The sequence below is a fragment of the Panicum virgatum genome, chromosome 1N (genome assembly GCF_016808335.1).
Source record: "Panicum virgatum strain AP13 chromosome 1N, P.virgatum_v5, whole genome shotgun sequence".
Lineage (NCBI taxonomy): Eukaryota > Viridiplantae > Streptophyta > Magnoliopsida > Poales > Poaceae > Panicum > Panicum virgatum.
The window spans coordinates 18,428,298-18,444,319 of NC_053145.1; the positions used below are offsets into that span (position 1 = coordinate 18,428,298).

Genomic DNA, 16,022 nt, shown 5'->3' on the forward strand with positions numbered 1-16,022 from the left:
CCAAATATACGCACGACAACAATTGACGACCCAACAAGAATTTTTTCATTATTGTGATAATAGAAAAAACAACTGCAAAATAACTAAGGATAATTATATTTAATCCATGAAACTACAAAGTATCATTTGCTAGAAGTAACACGGAATTGAAACACACAGGCAGGTAAACACTATAACTGGGTAAACATTCATATCTCCAATAAGATAATAAAGTGCTTGGTAGTAACAAAACTACTGTTTGATAAGTTCACAACTCAGCTTCAATCAAGCCCTAAAAAAAAAAAAAAACTCAGCTTCAATCAAGAACAATCCTGAAAATAAAAACTCAATCCAAGGTTTTGATAAGAATACATAAAGCTTCCTGATAATCGAATATAAACCATGTAACAGTCCAGAGTGGCCTGAAACTGACAAGAAATTCACTCAAACTTCCATGTAACTGCAGGCTATAAGCAGATCCATCTTTCTTTTTTTTTCCTGGATATTCATCTTATTTTGACTCTTCAACAATGCAGTTGACCTTCATGTCATTACTTTCTCAAATGCAAACCATTCAAGTAATTAATAGCTTCATGCTAGTTTATTCCAAATATCATTCAATATGACCTGCAAACAACACAGATGATTTCATCAAAGCCATCGAAATCCATAAAAATGCCATTAAAGAGTTGAATGATAAACTAAACTAACAATATTTAAAAACATCATAAGAAATTTACCTCCGCTGCTATACTACTTTGCCAAGGTTCGAGTTGCCATAGAATTCAAGTCCACAAGTGCGGAGACGTGCCTGATGCCAATGCAGCCATGCAAAATAACACAAGCATTATAGTTTTGAAACAGCAAGAAGAATCAACGTGCATGGTTGAAAAAAGAACACAAACATATACCGAGAGCACTGCCAGACACAAAAATGGATACTTTGCCAAGATATTTTGGTGGCCCATAGTGTTCACGTCCACAAGCTTCAAAAATGCCCTGTGCCATGGCAGCCGTACAAAGTGAGACATGCAGTTACTGTTAGTCAGTGTCTTAACCAGTCCCACAACAATTAGTGGGTTGTAAACAAAAAAACCAAGACAAGCATACCGATAGCACTGGCCTAATGTGCTTGCATTTAGGAAAAAGATAGTGTTAGAGTATATTAGGCAACTCCAGATATGGTAGTTTAGGATTGATGTAATCCCGTGATAGCTTTGCCCTCCAAGTCTTGTACTCCTATATATACCGCCCAAGGGGCTCATTGCAATACAATCGACCACATTATACGCATCCTACCTTTCCTACATGGCATCAGACGCCTAGGTTACGAGATCCTAACCCTAGCCGCGCCGCCGCTTCCGCTGCACCCGCTCACCCCCGGGGAGATCGAGATTGATCTCCGCCGGGGGCAGCGCCCTCCTAGGATGCGCCGCGGATCCCTCTGATCCGCGCCGCCGTTGTCGTCCACAAGCAGCAGGAGGGCTGACCTCTACCGCCGTGGTCGCGTCGCTCGTCGGCATCGCCATGGCCCCGCATTGGGCCGCCGCCGCCTCTGCGTCATCGTCCCCGGCCCCGCTCACGGCTTTCCCGCCCCTTCCGCGCCTCAGGCCAGCCCCCCTCCCAGCGCCGCCGCCGCCGCACGACAGCGCCTAATGTGCTTGCATTTAGGAAAATGATAGCACGACCATTGGAGCTCCTTGCCACCATTAGAGCTTTCGCAAAATGTAGACGTGCCCTTAGTGAAAGCTTTCTACATACAGAGGAAAGTATTGAAGCCTTAATTGTGAAACTATGAATGATGAAATGTATTTCCAGAAGGTTGATATTTCTTACGTTAATAATCAAGGTAGTAGTGACAGCCTGCAGCCTTCTGCTCAGTGTCCTTTGTAGATCCAAGCTTGTTAATCCGAGGCCTGTAAGTTGTTGGATCTGTTCTGAATGTGACATCTAGATGCTGCGGTACAGAGGGAGATTGAAAGTGTCAAAAACATTAAACATTTCATCAAAATGCCAATAATATAATACAGGAAATTCATTATCTATCACTACATCCTATAAACCATAAACTACCAGTAAACTATTCTTGGGCTATTCAAATATCAAATAATCTTTTTGCGTGTCATCAGCAAATGCCTACAAGAAAATTCAAGTAGTCCTCTATTTTTTGAGGTTATGGACTTATGGCTGAATGGAAGGGGAAAGGCAATCTGAACTTAACTGATGGAAAGCGGTTCATCCCAGATGCCAAGGGTTCAGGCACATTTGCAGTACAGTCAACCGAAGGTTTTCCCTCGAAGACGACTACCTTGTCAGCAAGGTATGTTGCCATGATAAAATCATGCTCAACGACAAAAGCTGTTTTCTTTGCATGAAGGATAAACCTTTTTATGACCTTGGCTGCAAGAAAGCGCTGCTCTGAATCAAGATGTGCACTTGGTTCATCTATGAGGTAAATATCAGCAGGATGCACATAGAAACAAAGTGGGATGCTTAATAAGATATATGCTTATTTATGCTATTCCTTTAGGATATTAAGATAATTGAATTAAATAAAATATGATGTATCCACATGAGCATCTTTAAAATATTTTAACTTTCATAGTGTTTTCCAAAAGTTTCAGGTGGCAATCCAAAGAGAACTTCTGTACCAGTAAATCTGAGAGAAAGAATGTATGGGGAGTAATTTAGTGTACTCTTACCTTTCCGAGACAAAGACAAAGTGCAACCCTTTGTAACTCCCCGCCAGAAAGATTTGAAACCTGCCTGTCCATGAGTTCTTCGATTTTCAGTGGTTTCATGACATCAGATCTGAACTGTGCTTGATTGCAAGATCCAGGTATTTTCTTCTGTAGAAGCTCTCTCACGGTAGAGCTAATCTTGGATATCAGTTCCTGAGGTTTGTATGAGACTGTACACGCAGGCATATCGACTTCTTCATCCCCCACTTTATCTGGCTTCACTTGTCCCGCCTGATACTCAGATGAAAACCAAAGATGAGAGACTCTATAATCATTTCTTCGGTCGCTGTAAAAAAACATATTTGAAGAACAAGGAGATTACCAGCATACGGATGAATGTTGTCTTCCCAGTGCCATTCTCACCAAGCAATACAATTATTTGGGAATCATTAAAGCTTCCTTTAATGACTGATAGCTTGAAGCCAGATCTTGTTTTTGTTAGGGAAAAATGAGCTGAACCGTCTACATTACATTGACTAGGGTTATACATATACAATGTATGGGCCAAATGGGCCAAGAGGCCTACATGGGCCAGAAATAGAAAAGAGAGACTCTCTCTATATATTAACACCCCCCTCAAACTAAGGTGGCTGAGAAGTATGTGAATCAGACACACTTAGTTTGAGTATATGAAGCTGATGTTGATCTCTAGTCTGAGCCTTGGTGAAGAAATCAGCAAGCTGAAGTTCAGACGGCGTGTATTGAAGATCAACAGTTGATTGTTGGCAATGAGATCGTATGAAGGAGGCATCAACACCAATATGCTTTGTGAGCTCATGCTTGACTGGATTGTTGGCAATTTGAATAGCACTAGTGTTGTCACAACGGAGAATGGTAGGATCAGCACAAGTAACCCCAAAATCAGCCAACAGCCAACGAAGCCAAATAATATCTGCTGTTGTTGTGGCAAGAGCTCTGAGTTCAGCTTCAACACTAGACCGAGAAACTGCAGTTTGGCGCTTGGACTTCCATGCAATTGGTGAACCACCAAGAAAAATACAGTAACCAGTAACAGATCGACGATCAGCATGATCACTGGCCCAAGTAGCATGAGAATAAGCATGAAGCATGGGTTGACTTGAGGTGGCATAAAAGAGTCGACGGGAGATTGTCCCCCGCAGGTACCGCAGAACCCGAAGTAAATGAGCATAGTGAACTGTTGTAGGTGCACTCACAAATTGACTCAGAATGTGCACGGCATAGGCAATATCCGGTCTGGTAGCAGTGAGGTAGACAAGACTACCAACAAGATGGCGGTACCTTGTCGGATCTACAAGAGGAGAACCATCCGATGACTTCAAGTGAATATTAAGTTCCATAGGGGTGGCGGCACTCCGAGCATCTGTGAGACCAGAACGAGCAAGTAGGTCTTGAATATATTTGGACTGAGAGAGATAATAGCCAGCAGCAGTTGAATCAATCTCAATGCCCAGAAAGTAGCTTAGGGAGCCCAAGTCAGACATCATGAATTGGTCACAAAGGTGCTCTTTAACAAAAGTAATATACTCCTGATCATCTCCAGTGATCAACATATCATCAACATAAAGGAGAATTAAAGTGCGGCCACGTGGAGAGGTATGAACAAATAGAGCAGGATCATGTTCGCTAGGAGTAAAACCAGCAGCACTGATAACTAAACTGAACCGCTCAAACCAAGCGCGTGGTGCTTGCTTGAGACCATAAAGAGCACGCCGAAGATGACAAATATATCCAGAAGGAAGCTCAACCCCCGGTGGAGGATGCATGTAAACATCCTCGTGCAAATCACCATGAAGAAAGGCATTCTTGACATCCATTTGGGAGATGGTCCATGAACGAGTGGCAGCCACAGCAATGAGAGTACGAACCGTAGTCATATGAGCAACAGGAGCAAAAGTTTCCTCATAATCACGACCATAGGACTGTTGGAAACCCCGAGCAACTAGGCGACCTTTGTACCTCTCAATAGAGCCATCAGCTTTGGTCTTAACCTTGTATACCCACTTGCAGGTGATGGGATTGACCCCATGAGGCAACGGAACAACCTCCCAGGTACCCGTGCATTGTAAAGCAAGGAGTTCAGCCGACATGGCATCTTGCCAAACAGGGATGTTAACAACTTCCTGATAAGAGGAAGGCTCACAAACAGCCCCAACATTGGGAAATCCATATCTATCGGGAGCATGAAGAGTAGAATGATCCCTAAGGTTATGAGGTGGTGAAGAAGGCGGTGAATCATCTATGGTAGGGCTGGAGATTGGAGAACGAACACGGGAACGACGGCAATAGTGAAAAGGAAAAGGCGTAACAGATGGAGGTGGTGGTTGTGGTGGTGGACTGGATAACACAGGTGGAGGTGGTTGAATAGGAGGTGCTGTTGGAACATGTGTAATCTCAGTGGAATCAGAAGGAAGAGATGGAACCATGTCAGATGAGGAATTTTGTGAGGAAACAGAGATAGGTGGCAAAAAGAGGAAAGAAAGAGGCTCAACAGATGGCAATTTTGTAGGAGCGGAAGAGTGAAAATATGGTTTGTTTTCAAGAAAAGTGACATCACGAGAAAAGCGAATACGACGGGCTGAGGGATCATAACAACGATAACCCTTATGTTCAAGACTGTAACCAAGGAAAACACACTCAACAGATTGAGCTGTTAGTTTCGTGCATTCATGAGAAGGTAAAAGAACATAACATGTGGAACCAAACACACGAAGGTGAGCATAGCCAGGTGGGGATCCATGTAAAACTTCCCCAGGACATTTACCCTGAAGACGAGATGATGGCTAAAGATTAATGAGATAGACAACGGTAGAGACAGCTTCAGCCCAAAAATGAGAGGGCACAAAAGAGGAAATAAGAAGAGTTCGTGCAGTTTCAATAACATGGCGATCCTTACGCTCAGCTACACCATTTTGGGCATGAGCACCAGGACAAGATAGCTGAGGCAAAGTTCCTTCAGAAGAAAGAAACTGACGAAAAGCAATGGAAAGATACTCCCCACCTGAGTCAGAACGAAAAATACGAATAGAAGAAGAAAATTGAGTTTGAACCATCCGAGCAAAAGATAGATAGATGGATAGTAGTTGAGAATGATGTTTCATGAAATAAATCCAGGTATAGCGAGAGTAATCATCAATAAAGATAACATAGTATTTATGGCCACCTTTTGATACAAAAGGAGCAGGACCCCATACATCAGAGTGTACAAGAGCAAAAGGTTGAGTAGTTTTTGAGCTACTAGAAGGATATGGAAGCTGAATCTGTTTTCCAAGTTTACAACCAGTACATTCAAAAGAATGGTCAATAGGAACATGACCAAGAACACCCTGTTTAACTAAGGTGGATAGACGTGATCCACACAGATGGCCTAAACGATGATGCCACTGAGGAAAGGTAGCCGCAACAAAAGCTGATGACGTCGGTGCAGAAGAAGATGATGGCGACACAATAGACGGCAACCGAAGATGATCAAGGATGTAGAGGCCAGATGAGCTCCTATGGCGATGGCCAGTACCAAGAAGAGCCCGGGTTTGTCGATCCTGAATAAAACACGAAGTGTCATCAAACCCAATGACACAATTCAGATCAGCAAGTTGCCCAACAGAGATCAGATTCATGGAAAGTTTAGGGACAAGAGAGACACCAGAAACATCAAAATTAGAAGTGACAAGATTAACTTGATGAGTAACACTGCAAAAGTTACCATCAGCAGTCTGAACACAACGATTATGAGAAAGATGCTGACAAGAATCTAAATGAGAGGTGTTGGAAGTCATATGAAACGAAGCTCCTGAATCCAACACCCAAAAAGAAGTACCTGGCTATGACGTAGAGGACAAGAGGCTAGCTGACATGCATGCACTGACTGGAGCAGAGATTGTGTTGCTGGACTGCTGCTGGAACTGATGTGCTGATGGCTGTTGGTGTTGTGGGAACAGTTGGTACTTAGTTGCTGATGCATGTGGCACATAATCCTGTGGTAACTGAGGTGCTGCTGCTTGGAGCTGAGATGGTGCTGCTACATGTGTGCTCGATGAAGATGCAGGTATTCCACGACGGGAGCTAGCACGCTTTCTCATTTGAACCAGAAGGTGAGAATACTTCTTGAAGCACCGCTCATCAGGATGATTGGTCCTGCCACAGTGGCTGCAAGGAGTCTTTTGAGAGGTGGCCACTGCTGCAACTTGATCAGACATAGAAGGAGCAGCAAGCACTGAAAGCTGAGACATCGGTGAAATGGCAAACATCGTCTTAAGACGCGTCTCCTCAGCCATGAGAGCAGATAATGCCTCGGCCAGTGTAGGAAGTGTAGGTCTCCCCAAAAGCTGAACTCGAATAGGTTCGAACTCAGACCGCAGTCCCATGACAAAGTCAAACATAGTATTCTGCTGATCATACTGGTCTCTGGCAGTCCAAGATGGAGCACAAGTCGTGCATGAGGAAGAACACTTGGGTACCATGGAGTCAAGCTGGCGTGATAGCTTAGTGAAGGCAATGTAATATTCTTCAACTGACATGTCCTGCTGCTGGAGATGATGAAGATTTTGGCGCAGTGAATAGCGAAGAGCTGAGCTACTTTGTTGATAGCGACCTTTCAGATAGTCCCACATCTCTTTTGCAGTATTATGATCCTCAAGACAGGAGCGAATGCTCAGATCAGTATTCATGCAGATAGCTGCCATCACACGATCGTCATCAAGGAGCCAAGCTTTGACTTCTTTATCATTAGTAGCTGTAGGGACTGGTGGATTATCAGTGAGATGGGGGTAAAGACCAACAGATCGCAGCAGCATCCTGAGAGAGAAGGCCCAATCTCTGTAATTGGAGCCATTGAGCTTCACATCCATGACAGGGGCACCAAAAGAGACTGGCGCAAGTATGCTGGAAGGAGGGGGGAAGATCCCATGGCAGCAGCAAGAGGGGAGGGAAACGCGCGCGTCGGCGAGCCGCCGGCACAGGAAGAGGTCGACCCCAGCCTGCAGTAGACTCCCGAGAGGGGAGCGGCGCGTCAGGCGGCGTCGCACAGCAACAAAAGGGCGGGGAGCCGGCAGGTGGAGCAACGCGTCAGGGGGAGAGGCGCCGCCTCAAGCAGCGGCGTAGAAGAAGGGGAGGAGCGCGCAGAGGACTTGAGAGAGGGGCGTCAGGGGAGTGCGCCGCGCTCGCCGGTAGGTGGAGCAAGAAGTGTGGCGGCGGCATGGAGAAGCCGTGGCTCTGTTACCATGTTAGGGAAAAATGAGCTGAACCGTCTACATTACATTGACTAGGGTTATACATATACAATGTATGGGCCAAATGGGCCAAGAGGCCTACATGGGCCAGAAATAGAAAAGAGAGACTCTCTCTTTATATTAACAGTTTTCACCATTGTAGGATACTTGTAGCTTTGGTAAGTCTCACCCTCTGTTATCTCCTCAGCAGACTCAGTAACCTGATAAGCCAAACAAAATCGCATCAGACTCAGAAAATGCAGCAAATAAATCAGCTCTGTGAAGTGTTATTGCAAATAATAGTACTTACTCTAAATGTAAGTTTCTCCTCACGAAAACACATATTTTCTAATGGGATAAAACCATTTAGGAAAATATTGATTCCTTCTCTAACTGAAGAGGGCAAAGTGACGACACCATATGCTCCTGGAGTCCCATAAAGACAGCATATGTAGTCTGATAAGTAGTCAAGAATGCTAAGATCATGCTCCACAACAATTACATAGCTGCAAAAATGTAGGAAAATGGTTTATTATCTGCAGGGTGATCTCAAATATTTCAACAGACATATGGTTCTTTAATGTAAGCTTTCATTACTTTTTGGGATGAAGTAACAAACGAATGACTTGTGTGGCTTTCAGCCTCTGTTTCACATCCAGATAGCAGGATGGCTCATCAAACATATAAATATCTGCATTTTCCATAGCTCGGGCAGCAATTGCAAATCTCTGGAGCTCGCCACCAGATAAATCTGAGACATTTCGGTCCATTACTTGTTTCAGTTCAAGAATGTCACACAATGTATCTTTGACTTGTCTCTCATCTTTCTTGTTAAGAAGGTCACCAACCTTCCCTTCAACAGACTTTGGGATATGATCGAGGTATTGATATTTAATAACTGCCTGCATTAAGACACATTAGAGGGAACACATAACGCATATATTTACTACTTATAACTATGTGCAGCCACAGAATAGAAGAGTTTCCATGATAACATATGTTACATGACCTCAAAAGCTATGCCAAATAAATATTGCATTTCCTAGTGGAGTCAGGGGCGAAGCCACGTTCATGGTGCCTGGTGCACTGGCACCAGGGTACAAACAATTTTTTTCACTATCAGTGCTAGAATTCTCCGGTCCTTAGAATAAAATACTAAGCAGTGCACCAGGGTTGTTTGAGCTCTAGCTTCGTCCCCGAGTGGACTAGGAATTAATCATGGCCATCAGAGCACCAAACTTGAAGGATACGTTGAGAAAGAAAAATAGAGGGAGTAGTAGATGTTAGAAAAATTAAAAGAAATATACTAACTATCTGTTACATTAGCATCATCCAACTTTTATCAAAAACTTCTATTTCAATTGTAAAATGTAATTGGATATGAACAAAATTGACTATTAAAATTTTGATGCTCAGAAGATCATTGTTTAATGTAAAAAATGATTAGGAAAAACTCACACCAGAAAACAAAATGGCACAATTATTAGCATTTATTTGGTACATCACAATTCGTGAGTAAATAATAGTAATACTGAGTTGCATGCACCAACCAATTCACTTATACTCCAACAAGTACAACTATAGAAGTACCTTCATTTTGTCTTCCAAAAGGCGAGTGAAGTATTTCTGAAGTTCAGATCCACGAAAGTGCCTTAGAATGTCATCCCAATTTGGGGGATCCTGTAAGGTTGGAAGATATAGTTCATAGCTTAAAGTGACTTCTGCAAGGATGACAAAAAAGGTGCTCAATTTTACTTACCGTGAATTTACCCAAGTTGGGCTTCATCTTTCCAGCCAGAATTTTAAGTGCAGTTGACTTCCCGATACCATTTGTCCCCACCAAGCCCAAAACTTGTCCAGGCCTTGGAACAGGCAGCCTGCAGAAGATTATGAAAGGTCAGGGGACGAGGTCTGAAAGGGATGGTGGCATTATATATCCAATCAATTCAGGGACAAACATCTTTTATAAATAGAATAATTGGAAAAAGAAAAGGCTTATAAGACTTAGAAAAAAGGATATGATTGACTATAAAATCATTTTATCTGTGAAGTTTGAATGAATTTGGTCCATATCGATGTGTTGTCTCCTTGTCAAGTTCCCTTGGCAGGTTTATAATTTGAATAGCATTAAATGGACATACCTGCAAGGAGTTATGTTAAGAACTAGCTTGAGTAGCCTAAGGTAATCCGCAGTGGAGAAAGAGTTAACCTTCACACAAATACCACATCCAACGCACAGATCCTCAGAAATTAAGGAGACTTTTGACGACGGCGTAACTTGTATGCACTGGCGCCCTACCAATGTGGATAATGAATCACAAATAAGGTCATAAGATAAACAAGAGCAATATGAAATAATCAACGATCACTCAGTAGTAAATTAAACAGAGCTTCTAGTAAAGCTAAACTCTAGCATACTGAAACGATTGACTGAGTCAAAATTAAACTACCTTGAAACCTGTGAAAGGAATACATACTTGGATTAGATATAATGACAGGATTTCAATCTATTTGTTCTAAAAGTTTTTCCCTTTACCTTAGAGTAGATATTATAGAATCATATTATGTGCTTGCATGAGTCACCAAGGTCCCGGATGGGATCGAGGAACAGGGAACAAGAATGCAATACAGTTTACAAGGCAGGATCGAAAGTATTCCAGCATTCCCATCTCGGGAAAAATATTCCCCGGACGAGGAACATGACACCCGGGCCCAAGATTTGGAAGGTGGATATTCAAAATTTCAAATGATGTAAAATTTTTGACAGCCCAAAGTACATATTAATAGCACATAATGAGCATTGACAATACAAATTGTTCTTCTTTCCTACTTCAAACATTCCAAGCGATTCTTCACATGTTGTTCCATCGTACCGTTTTGTAAAAACATCATCGATTAATCAGCAGCGTCGCCGGGAGTCATTGACCAGCAGCGTTGTCACGAGCGTCGAGCAGGTGTCTTCGTGGCAATGTTTACCAACACATCTAGGCTTCAGCTCGCATGTATATACAAATTTTGGTTCACTGACGCTCTTTATTTCAGTTGTATAGCGATCTGTGCATCAGTCCCATGAGTGCCTCCAAATTTCCTAGCATAGTTGTTCACTCATCAGTTATACTCCTATTCTCGGTTGTCAGGATAGTGAATTGCCAGATGAATGGCTTGACACTTGTTTTAGTGATCTTTCAGACTGAGTTGTTTCTCTGTTGTTTAACTGAAACAGACAACTGTTTCAGCACAAGAGATTGCAGTCAAATTCTAGGAGTTTTAGGCAGTGGCATATGAATATCATCGACACTTCTGTTTCAGTTAATATATGGAACTCGTGGGCACGCACCTTGCAGCTTATTTCTCTGTTGTTTAACTAACCGATTTTCTTATCTTGTAACTGGTCTTCCTAGAACCACGTACTGTGAAGACTGAGGAGTCTTTGGCCCTCACCAGGCCTGGCCCTCACCTGCAGCCAAGCCGAGGCGCCAAGCAGCCGCTGCACGCGCCCCGCGCGGCCCCTTCGCGGGTGCTCCACTGCGCCCCTGCCGGCTGCCGCCCCTACGCCTGGTCCCCGGCGGCCGCCTGAACCTTGCCGCCATGGCCGGCCGCCTGCGCCCAGCCGGCCCCGGTCTGCGCTTGCCTTCAAGTCGCGGCCTCGCGGCTTGCCGCGCTTGGCGCCTGCGCGTTCGCCGCCCCCCGCCGGCTTGCCGCACCCGCTCCATGCCGCACCGCGCCGCCGCCGAGGGAGAGAGGGTGTGGGAGGAGGGGGCGTCGGGGGACAGGGGTGGGCCTTTGGGCTGTTTTTCGGGCTGCTCGGTTCATTTCGGGGAAGAATACTGAGAGATCCATGAGATTTTCTTTGTTTTCTTTTTTTTTGAATATACATACACGTATACACTATCTATACTTGATTTTTTTTCTAAAAATAATGGGTATTCAACTGAATACCCCTTGAATTCAATGGGCCTGCCCACACCATCTCACGTTCCATGTGACATAGCATGCCTCTAATATCTGGGTTATGTGCTTTATTTTGGGGATAATCGGTTAACCGTGAATCCAATATAGAGCTAATTTAGTGGAGCATCTCCAAGAGACTCTTCATATCTTTCCTAGTTTATAGGAATAGAAATTCTGGTGAAAAAATATCCTCCAACAGCTTCTTCAATTGGATATCTAAATATAAACATCCTCTATTCCGGATTTCTCGCTAGCCAAAGATAGAGAGCGAGAATGGCTCTCTAGACTAGATACAAGATATAGAAAAATTGTTGAAAAGTACAAGGATATAGAGAACGATTTTTCCTCAAATGACTTTCTAAATGATGATTTAAAGAATAGATTTTTGGAAAGGCTCTCGGAGATGCTCATGTTGACCTACATCCTAGTATAAAGAGTTGTGGGTTGCATGTTCATCGCCTAAGAAGAATCTCCATAAAGCCTTCAAGATTTTTGTATATACTGGTTTTTTTTCGCAAAATAGGCAAATCGTGTTCCTGATCTTCAAAACCTGTCCGTAGCCATGTAATCGCCTAACAACCAATTGCTAATCCCAGCCGACCACCCCTGGAAGCAGAAAGCGTGCGGCGATGGATTCAAAATAGAACTGGAAATTAAATTCCCCGACTGTGAAGCTGACGTACCGATCGCGTTGACGGGGCAGCGCCTGCGGCACTCCTGGCCGCACTTGTTCGGCTGGCACCGATCCTCCACCACCACCGCGATCCGGCTCGGCCGCCCCGACATCCTGCTGCGCTGTGCCTTGGGGGCCAAGTTCCCAAGTCCGGGCCTCTTCTGGCCACGCCGCAGCCCATTGCGCTCCTGCTTTTCTGTTTCCAATTGTCCTTCAGGTCAAAGAGGATATTTAGTAGCTTTTCATATCTGTCAAATATGTGTATTATTCACAACTATATATGTTCTTTCCCTAGTAGAATAATAATTTGACGAGAGGTAGAAACAGTCAAAGAGTTCAATATTTCATTGTTATCTCTTTTTTTTTTAAAAGCAAAAGACAGCAGTTCTACCACCTTAGTCTAGAAACAAACAAAGCTAATTCCAGAGTTTAGCTGCAAGAAGGGAGAATTCCTGAGCAATTACACGACTGGAAGATCCCCTCTAAAGGACTGAAACTGACGACCAGAGTGTGTGCCGGGGGTGGGAGGAGGGGGTGAATGGTATGGGAGCTTTTAAAAATTCTCGATGAGAATAAGGACTATGTTCCGATTAACACCACAACACAACCACTTTATAATCACCAAGATGACACGAGTCAACTAGTGATAAGCTCACCTTAGAAATTATTAGCAAAGCCTGAAATGAAGCGGAAGCAAAGCTTAATCAAAAGCTGAAGCAAGAACCTCTCCAAACTGAAGCTCTCTTAACAAAGCATGCAAATAATCATAGGTATTAGTGATAACAAGTAATTACGCAAAGGTTAACAAGTACTCTCCCTTCCAAATTATAGGTCATTTGATTTTTTTAAAACCCAATTTTGACCACTCATCTTATTCAAAAAATTTGTGCAAATATAGTCAAATTTAAGTCATTCTTGAAGAACTTGTATTGATAAAGCAAACCACAACAAAAGAAGTGATATTTTGCATAAATTTTTGAATAAGATGAGTGGTTAAACTTAGGATTAAAAAAGTCAAATGACCTATAATTTGAAACAGAGAAAGTATTATTGAATCCAAGTGCTAATCAACTATCTTAAGCATGAGAACAATGAGCACAAAATAAACAAATAAGAGATGAAAATAAAAAGAACAGGCCAAACCTGGACCGTGAACACCACCTGGGCTGCTCTCGTCGAGATGTACCGTGGGCGCATGCACCCGCTCCGCCCTGCGCCTGTGCCGCCGCTTAGGTTGCAAGTGGTTTGGCTTTCGTTGACCCAAACACTGACCCATACTGTCCAATTATTTATTAATTGGTTTTGGGTTGGCCCTATAAAATCTTAGATCCTGAAACCAGTGGAACTGGTTGACCCAGTGAATTAGCACCTGCACGTCTTGTGTGTGCTGTGTGCATGCGCTGCGCTTGCTTTTCAGCTCTTGTGTGACACTATATTATCACATACATCATCAATACACAGAGCATTAAAATATTTTAAACTGAGATAACTAAGAGACACCAATGAGTTCCACAAAACCTGAATTTCAAGAGGCTACAAGTACAGACAATGAAAAATACATTAAAAGCAAGAACTAGAGGATCTTTCATCTACACAGGTAGATGCAACCAATACACTCTGATGACTAATAAATAAAGTTTTGTTCCTTTGTGATGCTAATGTCAACCAATGCTCCATTGCTAGCCTTTGACGCTCGTATCATATATACATGAATAGTGTGAATTTCAAACAAATACCAACTAAACAAAGTAAGCATCCTCTCCAAAATCATCTTCTTTGAGATCTGTTGTATCATCACTCATAGGATTGGCAATGGTCGAAGATTTGTAATCCTGTAACAGCAACACCACCCATAAGTGATAGGCATTCAGTAACATGAAACTGTTGCTGCAATCCTAGAATCAAGCAATATCTAGTCATGATAAAAACATCAGTAAACTCATGGGTGCCTACTGGAATGACATCTCTCACTGAATGCTACAGTACCCATGAAACCCCTCAATCACTCTACAGCATTCTCAGGAGGTTAATGGGTAATTGTTACTCACCGGTGGTGCCACAACTTGAACTAGAAGCTTCTCAGGAGAAGGAGCAGCAACATTAACAAATAGATTTTGTATATTATTTGGATACAAACATAAAACAGTAAACCAGTATACAAGCACCATATACACTAGTTATACATATTGCCTACTTGCTGCTCGTAGCCAGTCTTGGAAGCAAATAAGTGCCTCAATTGTGTTCGTGGTTAGCCTGCTCCGAAAGTCACTAACAATGCTCTCGCCTGTGCTAAATGCAGATTCAGATGCAACTATCGACGCCGGTGCTGATAATACATCACGTGCCATGCGTGCAATGACTGGGTAAGCTGCATAATTTGCCTTCCACCAATTTAAAATATCAACGCTGTCAATTCTACGGACTGTGTCATCTGCCAAGTATACATCTAGCTCACTGTAACTCTGAGTTCTTCTTCGAACACTCTGGTATCTATCCCAATCATCAAATGAGTCATCCTTCTTTGCATTGACTTCAACAGAAATTGTTTCTTGTGCCAATCCTGTGTTTGGTACTTGCGAAGAATACTCACGGAATAGCCTTCTAAGTGTGCTTTTGACTATCTCCAATTTTGGAAGCACTTCAGGCCCAAAAAATTGTGTCATGCGAAAATCCACAAATTCATACTTAAATCTAGGATCAAGAATAACAGGGATACAAAAGGATAGATATGATATTTCCAAATACTTCATGAATTTAGCTTGCATCTTGACCATTGCAGCAATATCTTGATCCTCATGAGAAGATTCCACATCCATCGCTAGCTTAATCTTCCAAAGTTCATGGAAATAAAGGTTTACTGTGGGGTAGGAGGACCCAGATAACAACTCAGTGGCAGCAGCAAAATTCTCTAGAAAGGTGCAAACAAGTTTAGACCTTTCCCATTCCACCGATGTTGGTGTATTAGTGTAAATTTTATCTTGCTTTCCCAATTCATCAAATACTCTGCTATATGGATATGCAGATTGAAGCATAAGAAATGTCGAATTCCATCTTGTAGAGATATCAAGAGTGGGCTGCTTTCCAAGAGGTACTCCAACTTGTACGCTACTTCTTCAAACTTCTCTTTCCGAGCTTGTGAGCTTTTGATATATTTTACACTCTCTCTGATGTTGTGCACAATACTACTAATTTGATAATGCTTTTATGGATCTTCCACTCACTAGAGATCCAATGACAAGTGACACATAAATACCCTAATGTCTGATTGGATGTCCACATATCAGCCGTTAATGACACTTTTGAAACATAATTCTTAAACACCTCCCTTAATTCTAACTTTGCATCTTCAAAAGCCCTCATGCAATCTAACTTTATAGTTGTTCATGATACATACAATTTTCAACAAAGGATTCAAACTATAAACAAACTCTTTAAATCCATCATACTCAACTATAGAGAATGGAAGTTCATGTAATACTATCATATGAATAA

General features: G+C 42.6%; 1 protein-coding gene and 1 long non-coding RNA gene across 3 annotated transcripts; one reads left to right on the forward strand and one right to left on the reverse strand.

Moving 5' to 3' along the window:
- Positions 1–294: 294 nt before the first annotated feature.
- On the reverse strand, positions 295–12,643 carry LOC120655426 (ABC transporter E family member 2-like). The gene is made up of 18 exons (XM_039933267.1): positions 12,541–12,643; positions 10,116–10,201; positions 9,950–10,047; positions 9,666–9,783; positions 9,497–9,586; positions 8,504–8,808; positions 8,217–8,412; positions 8,053–8,127; positions 5,516–5,517; positions 3,043–3,148; positions 2,682–2,951; positions 2,201–2,446; positions 1,816–1,936; positions 1,632–1,732; positions 1,090–1,102; positions 891–978; positions 720–790; positions 295–606 (listed from the first exon to the last, which is right to left on the reverse strand). The coding sequence occupies exons 1-13, from the start codon at positions 12,641–12,643 to the stop codon at positions 1,817–1,819; spliced, it is 1,815 nt and encodes a 604-aa protein (XP_039789201.1). The 3' UTR covers positions 295–606; positions 720–790; positions 891–978; positions 1,090–1,102; positions 1,632–1,732; position 1,816.
- Positions 2,290–3,070, forward strand: LOC120655429. 2 transcript variants are annotated; one of them, XR_005667496.1, is made up of 2 exons: positions 2,290–2,431; positions 2,604–3,070. It is a non-coding gene; the product is annotated as an uncharacterized LOC120655429 (long non-coding RNA). The 2 variants fall into 2 exon arrangements; XR_005667495.1 differs by having other exon boundaries at positions 2,299–2,431; positions 2,598–3,070.
- Positions 12,644–16,022: the final 3,379 nt, after the last annotated feature.

Excerpts from the sequence above, each read along its gene's own strand:
- LOC120655426 (XM_039933267.1), bottom strand. The coding sequence starts at position 12,643 with ATGTCGGGGCGGCCGAGCCGGATCGCGGTGGTGGTGGAGGATCGGTGC. Across the intron at positions 10,048-10,115 it reads GATGTGGTATTTGTGTGAAG|GTATGTCCATTTAATGCTAT; the intron begins GTTAACTCTTTC and ends AACTCCTTGCAG. Across the intron at positions 9,587-9,665 it reads CCAACTTGGGTAAATTCACG|GATCCCCCAAATTGGGATGA; the intron begins GTAAGTAAAATT and ends CCAACCTTACAG.